This window comes from Condylura cristata, unplaced genomic scaffold, assembly GCF_000260355.1.
Source record: "Condylura cristata isolate star-nosed mole 26May11 unplaced genomic scaffold, ConCri1.0 scaffold00014, whole genome shotgun sequence".
NCBI lineage: Eukaryota > Metazoa > Chordata > Mammalia > Eulipotyphla > Talpidae > Condylura > Condylura cristata.
Window position 1 is genome coordinate 50,982,590 of NW_004567115.1, and position 9,717 is coordinate 50,992,306.

General features: G+C 60.1%; 1 protein-coding gene across 1 annotated transcript in view; it reads right to left on the reverse strand.

The window, feature by feature from the left end:
* Nucleotides 1-8,822, reverse strand: part of ENPP6 (ectonucleotide pyrophosphatase/phosphodiesterase 6) — a 39,434-nt gene extending 30,612 nt beyond the window's left edge. The window contains exons 1-3 of the mRNA XM_004682522.2: nucleotides 8,553-8,822; nucleotides 7,093-7,210; nucleotides 5,651-5,830 (exon numbers count right to left, since the gene is read on the reverse strand). Of these exons, the coding sequence (XP_004682579.1) occupies nucleotides 5,651-5,830; nucleotides 7,093-7,210; nucleotides 8,553-8,822 (568 nt within the window). The remainder of the gene's footprint in view (nucleotides 1-5,650; nucleotides 5,831-7,092; nucleotides 7,211-8,552) is intronic.
* Nucleotides 8,823-9,717: the final 895 nt, after the last annotated feature.

A 9,717-nucleotide genomic window follows, 5' to 3' on the forward strand; every position in this document is an offset into this window, starting at 1 on the left:
TGTTACAGTCCTGGTCCCTGTTACAGTCCTGGTCCCTGTTACAGTCCTGGTCACTGTTACAGTCCTGGTCCCTGTTACAGTCCTGGTCCCTGTTAGAGTCCTGGTCCCTGTTACAGTCCCCAGTCTGTTACACAGGTAGAAATTCAAGGACACTGTGGTTATCCTGGGTCTTTTCTTTTTTAGTCAAAATTGGAAAATGTTCTAGAAATTAAAAAGCTCTAAGGCTCAGAGCTTACCAGGGGTGTCCCCAGGAATCCATGCAGAGCTATGTGTCCCCAAGCCCCCTCTTTGCATCCACAAGGTCCCCCCTCAGAGTGCTGGCCCTGACCAGGCCCCCTTAGAACTTCATTCCCTCAGTCTCTGTAACAAGTGGGTGGTGACAGTTTTCCACCAGTGTCGCTCTCCCAGAGAAACCTGTCCCTGCTCCCCCAGACGAGGTCCAGTCCCACGAGGCCCTCCAGAGCACCATCACACTCCTGTCCGGCTCTGGCAGCTCCTCTGGTTCCTTGGTGCGGGCACCTTGGCCACCCAGTGTCGGCGGTGACGCCCGGGCAGTCTGGGTCGCCCCTGGCTTTTGTGGTGAGTGCCCTTCCGGGTGAGGTCACGTGGGCCCCTTCTGGATGGAGGTCCCCAGCCCTCCTCACCCTCTGCCTCCACACGCTGCCTTCCCGGGCGGCGCCTAAGAGAAAGCCCAGCATCCGACAGCCAGACCCGCAGCCTCGGCCGCCGCCAGCCCGTCGCCAGGTCCCGGGCCTTTCCTTGCTGTGCCCCCACCCGGGTCACCGCCTGTCCGAGCCCTTGGGGTGACTCCTGACACCCCTTCTCTGGACGTCCCGCCAGAGGGGAGTCGTCAGAACGCAGAACACCGTCACCCCACTCCTGCCTTAGCGTGCCGCTCAGTGAAGACACTGTCCACCTCCCCCACCGTGTCCACCCTGCCTCTGTCTTTCCTGAATCTCCAGGGCCCGCTGCTCCTCCCCGACCTGGCCGTTCCCTCAGGTGCCAGCTCGTTCTCCAGAATGCCAGGCCCTCGCCCAGCAACGTCACAACGCGCTGGGCTGCCCTCTCTTGCACTTCACCAGGGGACTGTCGGGCTGGGCAGGTGCTGGACCCCCGCGCCCGCGGCCACACCCGCAGCTCCCTTGAGCAGGGGGCGGGGGGCATGGCGCTGGTTTTGTTCCCCGATGCCGCGGAGAGCATCCAGGGCCCTGAATCGCACCCTCTGAGATGTTTTTTGAGGAGACAGATTTGCGGTCACCTATGAAGAATGGAAGTTCGTCCCTGGACGCCTCGTTAAGGCTTTCGAGCCAGCCGAGGGCCGAGGAGCCGTGACCTCTGGGCTACGACACCGTCCTGCACAAGGAGCCCGGGTGTGGTTGGACAGCTGCGAAACGCCCCAGCCCGCAGACGGCTTTGCGAGAGCGGCTGGGTCAAGGCCTGGGCAGCGGGCAGGGAGGGACCCGGGAAGCGCTGAGGGCCGCAGACACCCCAGTGGGACGAGGGGTGCCGACAGCCACCGAGAGGCCGCACCCCTCCACGCTGCTCCGCAAAACCCTGCCAAGGCTTCTGAAGAGCGTTTTCTCTGGGACAGGTCAAAATTGAGATGTGAATTTGTCATCTTTCCCTCACTGACCCAGACGGCATCCGGGATGCAGCCGCGCAGAATTGCCAGCGAACAAAGGAAATGACGCAAGTTGAATTCAGCCCAGAGTTCTGGAGAATTCTGACCAAGCCACTCCAGCCAGACAGCTCAATTATTTATTACAAGAGCTGGGTGGAATCTTGGGTGGCTACTTGGGTTTGTCATAGTTTCCATCAAAAAAAAAGAAAATCAAGTCAATGCATTGTCTGTCAAAGGCCGCTTGGCAATCATCATTTTTCGTGCTAGAAGTGAGCACAAAATTGTGCATGCTGTAGGTGCAGGAGTGTTTTTCTGGAAAGGGGTCACAGTTTGGGGTGGTCTTGCCAGGATGCTCTTGTCTCACGCGTGGGAACCAGCAAACTGCGCGCTGACGGCATCTTCCCGGCCTCAGATGTCCTGCTTCTTCACACTGAGTCGTTGAAAATGTAGCAAAAATCCAGATGCGTGTATTTGCTGCGTCAGGTACAGTCTTCTGGAAAAATGTTCGGTTTTCCCGCAGCTGTGGGGTGTCGGCCCACAGAGGCGGCAAAGGCGGCCTTGCTGCAGAGTCACAGGGAGGCCGGGCGCTTGCGTCCCCGCGCCCGAGTGGAGGCACCAGAGCTGGGCTCAGCAGGTTGGCGCTCCTGGGAGGCGGGGAAGACGCGGGGAACCTGCACACTTCAAAGCAGTGGCCAGAGTGTGACGCCTTCCTCACCCAGGTGACATCGCCTCCACTGCAACAACCAATACTTGAGAGAGGCTGGGCAGGTCCCTCGGGCCACCTCTGGACAGCAGGAGACAGGAATGCGGGCAGCTGCCCCTGGCCCCAGCTGAAGGCACGTGCGTGGTGCCTCAGAACACTGGTGCCAGGTACAGAGGCCCCGGGAGGAGAGCCCCGTCGTGGCCTGGGGCGCTGCCTCAGTTCCCTGGTTCAAGGGGGTCTCTGCGCATGATGAAATGAGAGGCCCGGAATCCGGAGCCCCCCACGCCGCAAGCACAGCCTCCCCAGGAGCTGTGGGCTCTGCTCCTTTTTGCTCGATAGTTACAAGAATAAACTTAAGGACAGAAGCGGCTGTGGGAGCCCGGGCCTCGGGCCCAGACTCCATTTGCAGACACCCCCTTCTCCTCCGCCGCCCCCAAGGCGTCCCTCGTGCTTTGGGTGGGTCCAGCAATGGCAGCCTTAGGGCTTCTTCCTTTCCCCTCAGCAAAAGCCCGCTGACTTCAAAGACAGCGCTGGGTGGAAGATCCTGCTCTGCAGAACCTTCCAGGCCCCTGCCTTGCAGCCTCGACTGATTTCCATGGGGCTCCCAGGGAAAGGCTTGATTTAAGCTGGGGCCACTCCCTGAGGCACGTCCCCGGCCCAGCTCCCTGGCACCGGAGGGCGGGGGTAATAAAGAACCTGTTTACAATATTAAATTTCTCAAGACTTGAGGTGGAGCATTTTGGGCTCTTCACCACTGATCAATTTTTCAGTCTGCTGCTTTATCTACCTGACAGGAAGACTTGAACTACTGCCATTTCTAAATTGCACTTCTAAATATTGACTTAATGGCGAGACTCAAAGTGTCATAACACAGCTCACTGGAGCAATGAAGATTTTCCAGGCCTCGAGGAAAGGTCTGTGCAATGTCCTGGGGGGGAGGAGGAGGGAGAGTTGGGTTGGAGAAGAAAATCGAAGGAAGGCATGTTTAGCGGGCTGACACGGCTGGCGCTGGGCCCCGCGGACTCACGGGGCTGTTGCCTGGCCCTGCCCGGAGACGGCGACCTCGTCTCGAGACAAGGCCAGCCAGCTCGAGAATGCAGGGTGCTGCAGTACCCTGAGCCAGGCTGGGGCTGGGCGTCCCGCCAGTTCCAGGGGACTTTCTTCATGTGTCCAGTTCAGCAGGCTGGGCAGTGTCTGAGAAGCGTGGACACTTCCAAATGCTCCAAGCTCAGCTCTCCGCTGGTCTCCGCTCAAATCACTGAGGAAACTGGGAGGTGCCAGAGAGTGTTCTGGCCACGTCGGGTCGGCTGTTAGACTGAATCTAGGAAGACGCTGGCCCACTCTGGGGAGATGCTTTGGAGGAGCAGAAGATACTTGACATGTGAATTACCTTTGCAGCTCTTTTAACCACCAGTGATACATAAATTCCAACAGTTTTTTTTTTTTAAGATTGATTTTATTTATTTATGCACACAAGAACCAGGGTGCAGGCCAGAGGTGCAGAGGATGAGAGGACTCACCAGAGACAGAACGGGGAGCAGAACAGGCAGACGGATGAAGCATACTGCTGAGGGGAGCAGTGGGGAGACAGGAGAGGTCTGCTGTGCCCTGTGGGTCACCTCTCTGGCCGGGGATCGAACGCATGTCCCAGTGGCTGGTGATAACTTCATAGCGCTGAGACTTGATCTCTTGCACCCCCAGGGAGGCCCGATTCAAGCTGTCTGGAAGCCTTGGGGAGCTGACGCTCTGGGCTAAGATATAAAATACTCTGTGCAGCGCCCGGGACAGGCCTGGCCTGGGCCACTGCCTCCAGGATCTCTCCCACCTCACGGGGACACCCGGGTCCCAAAGGTCAGTGGCAGGAAGTCACACATGGAGAAGGGCTGTGGGGACTGGAGAGATGACGAGGGGGCTCCTGAGCCCCAAGAACTCGAGTTCCAAGCACAGTGTTAAACGCGGCGGTGGTGGGAGCTGACCCAAGGGGGCCAGCGTTCATCCTGATGGTCCTGAGGCTTGTTTCAAGGGGCCTGGGGCAGTCTGGCCGGTCCACTCCCTCTCAGGGGTGTCCTTGTGTTGATGAAAAGGCCTCTGAGGACAAGCTCACGAGCAGCCCCCAGGCCAGCTGAGCTTGGCTGACGCACCTGCTGGTGTCCCGACGGGCCTGTGCCGCTGCCCTGGGAGCGGTCTCCACGGGCTCCGGAGTCTCCTCCCTGCCTGGAAGCGGCTTCTCCCATCAGCGGAGGCTTGCTATCGCGAGAACCCCAGATGTGTCTGCGCGAGCTGACCCAGCCCCCCGCCACTGCCTGCCAGGGGAGCCGTGGGCCTCTGCTCCCGCGCCCAGGTTTGCGTGAGTGCACCCTGCTCGAGATGCCAGCTCACCCCGACGCCAGTCCCTGCTCTGCCAGGCTCCAGGATGCCCACCGCAGCGGCTGCAGGGCTGCTCCCCAGCCACCCTGTTCTGTGCCCTCCAGGGCTGCGCAGCCTCGGGCAGCTCGCGTGACCACCCCAGCCAGCCCCCTCCGAGCCCTGCAGAGGCCCAGGCCGGTGGGGTGACTGACTCACCCTCCTCCACTCCCCACACCCCCCAGCCACCCCAGGGCCACAACAGTGTGGCTCCCCACCTAGCGGGCCCCCTGAGCCTGAGGGGGGGCCCTCACGGCTGCTCCCTGCTTCTCCCTCACTTCTCCCAGGCCTCACCTGCTGTCTTCTCCCCAAGGACCGTCATCCCTGTTACCCCATAGTCACACTCGTGGAAAAGTCAAATTGCGCACTTGTCAGGAGAGTGGAACCGAGGCGGGGAGACAATGCGGGCGGCCCCTTCGTTACCAGGGAATTCCCTCACCTAATGGAAGAGCCGCCATGAGCCAACCAAGGGTCTGAGCACCAGTCTGGCGGCCGGAGGGTTCACGTGATACCTCCCCGCAAGGGGTAATCGGGGTCCTGCTGATCTGGGATCTACAAGATCAGCACAGGAGGAACGTGAACACCCAGGGAGCCCTTCCGCTCCCTCCCCAGAAGTGTAGGTGCTCTGCACCCTCTTCTAAATATTGCCGGGGAGCTCAAATGCCTATAGAAAGGCGAGGGACCACCTGCCGCTGCCTCGCCTATGCAGCCCAGGCTTGCACGTGCTCCTTGAGGATCTCTCCTGGGAGCCTGATTTTGCACCATAGACGGCGGCGATGCTGCTGAGCCAGCGAATGGGGGCGCGTCGTGGCTCTGGCCTAAACGAAGACCTCAAGGATCCCACTCGCAAGCCCTGGCTTGGGCCCCAACAGGACTGCTCCATCCTGTGGCCTTGGAGACCACGGAGCCCCGCCCGCGCTCACCTGGCCAGTAGTACATGTAGACCTTCCGTTGGGCCTTGGTCAGCGTCACCCACAGCGGCTCCGAGCCGTTCCACCAGAGTGGCATCAGGCTGTCCCTGTTGACACCGATGTCAAACGACTTGTTGGTGTTGGGGTCCCACATGTAATTCCCGGTCATCTGGTGTACCTCGCAGTGGCGGCCTGGGTCAGTGAGAGCACACGGGGTCAGGTTATTGTCCTGATGGTTTCCAAGCTTATCCTGTGCTCCCTGATGGTCAGAGACATTCACGCTCAGTTAGAAAGCACAGAACAGCATGCACATTTGCTTTCGATTTTTTCACCCTAGAAGTTTCTTGTCTTTGACAAGCTCGTGCAGAGGTGAGTCAACACTTGATGGAGAGTGGGTCCTTTTGAGGGAGTTCATGTCACGTCTGAAGCAACACTCACACGTGAAATGTACATTCCCCACACTGACCGCGACTTGATGTGGAAATGTGGAGTGTGGGATGGGGTTCGGCTCTCACTCGAGCGCCCCGTGCCTCTTGCCAGCCCTCCTCCCACAAGCCCACAAATGTCGATGACGTAGAGTTGATTTTCTTTGTTCCTATTTCTGCACTGAACACTCATAGAACCTCTGACAATGGAGCAGAGTGGCCAGAAATAGATTCAACTTTGACAAGCACAGCGAGAAAACCAGCCTCCACGTGGCCGAGTCTGCAGGAAGAAGGCCTGTTCCTATGGGCCCAGCCCAGCCCCAGAGGAGAAGCCAGGAGCCAGAGACGCTGCACTTGGATTCTCTGGAAACATTCAGCTTCAATTATTTATTTTGGAGCAATCTGTTACATCTTTAAAGTAAAAATAACAAAAACATTGGCAAGTGCATCAGAAATGGCCACACATTTTAGTGAACACTTCTGGGTGCCTGGAGGAACACGTGCGGTCCAAGTGGCTCTCGGCCTGTGCTGCATTTCGTCTTGCCCAGGCCCCCGCCCCCTTTATTTTTAAACAAAAACAAAAAGAATCCATAAAATACAACTTTCGGGACTTGGAGAACCGGAGTACCAGAAAGGACAAACCTCCCGTTTCGCCAGCGAAACCCGGGCCTCGGCGTCCCAGCCCGGAGGACCACACCGCAGGGTTCGCCCAGGCCGGGTTTCCGGCCGCAGCCCCCACACGTGGGCTCACGAAAGCACAACGAAGCCTGAGCCATCCGCCGGCGCTGGGGACGGGCCACCGTGTTTATGCCTTCAAGTCGCTTGGGGAGACGCGGCCGCGCTCTTCCTCCAGGCAGGACCAGGCGGGGGGCTCCGAACCCCCACCCGGTGCTTATTGGTGAAGCAGGGCGCCCCCACTCCCCACACGGACCCTGAGGCGCTCCCCGCAGACACCTGGCTCAGGCGGTATCAGAGGAAGGTGAGTGGCCCCCGGCGCCGCTCTGCCGGGTCCTGGCTGCCCTCACGCACAGCGTGGTGCCCTCTGGGTGCCCGGTGCCCTCTGGGTGCCCAGCCCTCCGCTGCTGCCTGCTGCCTCCTCGCCAGGCCTGACGGGCAGGACACCGCTCTCCAGCTGGGGTTGTCGCACCTGAAACCCAGGTGCACAGACACTGAGGAGGGGTGCTTGTGGGAAGGGGGGAGCCACCGAGTCCCCAGGAAGGCCGGAAGGACCAGGCCCATGAGGTGCAGGAGACACAGGGGAGACGCCCGAGGGGCTTTCAAGAATCCCCGCTTGCTGAGATGAACTGTTGAGGCAGAGAAGAAACACCTGTTCTAGAAGAAACACCTGAGCCACACACAAGCAGGGGCCTCACGTGCGTCGGCTCTCACAGGAGAAGCATGACCCTCCCTGGTGTCTCATTGTTTTAGTGTCGTGCTGTGAAGCTGGCCGCAGCCCCTGCAGCACCAGTTCCATTCCCGGCCAGGGAGGGACCCACAGGGCCCAGCAGACCTCTCCTGTCTCCCCGCTGCTCCCCTCGGCAGTGTATCTCATCAGTGGATCTGCCTGCTCTGCTCCCCACTGTGTCTCTGGTGAATCCTCTCACCTCCCACCCACACACTTCTGGCCTGTACCCCAGCTCTTGTATGCATTAATAAATACATCTTTTTTTTTTTAAGATTATTTTTTAAGATTATTTATTTGTACAGAACTGGGGTACAGGCCAGAGATGCGGAGGGTGAGAGGATTCACCAGAGACACAGTGGGGAGCAGAGCAGGCAGATCGACAAAGTGCACTGCTGAGGGGAGCAGCGGGCGGGTCAGGAGAGGTCTGCCGCGCCATGTGGTCACCTCCGGGGCAGGTGGGAATCGAACTCATGCGGAAGCAGCTTTAGCTTCTGAGTACAGTGCTTTAACCCGCTGCGCCACCAGGAAGGGCCCCGGAAAATTTTTTTTTAATTTATCTATGTGCAAAGAACTGGGGTACAGGTCACAGGTGTTGGGGGGTGAGGGTGAGAGGTTTCCCCAGAGACAGAGCAGGGAGCAGAACAGGCAGATGGACGAAGCACACTGCTGAGGGCAGCAGGGGGCGGTCAGGAGAGGTCTGCCGCGCCATGTGGTCACCTCCAGGGCAGGCGGGAATCGAACTCATGCAGAAGCGGCTTTAGATTCTCAGTGCTGTGCTTTAACCCGCTGCGCCACCAGGGAGGGCCCAATAAATACATCTTAAGAAAAAAAAAAAAAAAAGAATTCTGGCTACATTAAACCCTCTCTCGTGCGCACACACCTAATTTTAAGCCCCCAAAGACAGGAGGGCTGCGCTGTCGTGAACGCACAACGCAGGCCTCGGTCAGCCTTCCTGGGATGGGATCTCGCTTCCTGTCACCGTCTCAGCCCTTTCCTGCAGGCTGTGTCCTCCCCAGCCACCTTAGAGCCCCACAGCCGGTGCATCTGTTGGTGACCTTGACGCGAGTGAGCCTCAAAGACCCACTAAGGCGTCCTTCTGGAGGACTCCGGAGATGGCTGTGGTCCCTTCCCCGTGGGCAGGTGGCTTAGGAGGACCCAGAGTGTGTCCCCCAGAACACCCGTCCTGCAGGGGCACCCCTGGAGGGAAGTCATCGGCGGCACTCCGGGACTCGACGCTTTTCCAAAGGCGGCAGCGAGGGCCTGGGACGAGACTCCGGCTCGCTTCCCACCGGTGAGCGGGGCCTGAGAGGCTTCCGAGCCCGCAGCTCGCGGGGCCCGAGTGCAAGAGCTTCATGTGCGAACGGGGCTCTTCGGACCCGCCGGCGTCTCCCGCCTTCGAGGTGGGTTTTGTTCTTTTGCAGCTGGGCTTGGAGTTGAAGCGGGCGTGGCGTTCCCCGAAGTCTGGGTGGCAGGCCCGGGGCCAGCCCCAGGGCTCCCCTTTGTCCTGGGAGCCCCCTCTCCTGGTGCCGGCAGGAGCATGGTGACCCGGCCCATCATCTGCTGAGTGCTCTCTCCGCTGACAGCGCTCCGTCCTCCGACGCCCTGAGGGCGGCAGTGCTGAGCAGCCTGCGTCCTGGCTGGTGCCCACCCGCCGCCTCTCGCGCCCTGGTGAGGGCCGTGGCTGAAGCACAGAACAGGATGCCGTGAGCTGGCTGCGCAGCCTGACCTTCATCTGTTTTTACACCTCGGCGTCGCTCCTGCTTCTCCTCAGGTGGAGGTTTCCAAACAGCTGTGGTTGGACGGTTCGGGCCGTTTGCTCAAGGGTCGCCAGCTGCGCCACGCACCGGCGGCCGTGGCGGGGTGGAAGGCGCATCCCTGTGCCCTGCTCCAGCTGCTCTGCAGACGCTGGCTCGGGGGGCTCGACGGAGCTCGCTGGGGAAACCGAGGCAGCACCCGGCCCGGTGTGACGTTTCCAAACGTAGTCGGACATTTTCTCCTCCGCACCTGACCTCTAAGGCCCGAGAGTTTACAAGCCTGAAACGAGGAGCGTGGCACTCCGCCTGGCCCTCGAGGCGGCCGTGGGGCCCCGGCCGGGTGCCTGACCCACCTCAGCGACAGCGGCTGGCAAAGGGGCCGGAGGCCCCAGCGTGAGTGCCCCCGAATCGCAGCATCCTGGCGCAGCGACCGTCACCCGAGGCTCCTCACCAGCACCTTGCTCCTTCTCGTCTGTTCCAAACCCGTAGACCCGG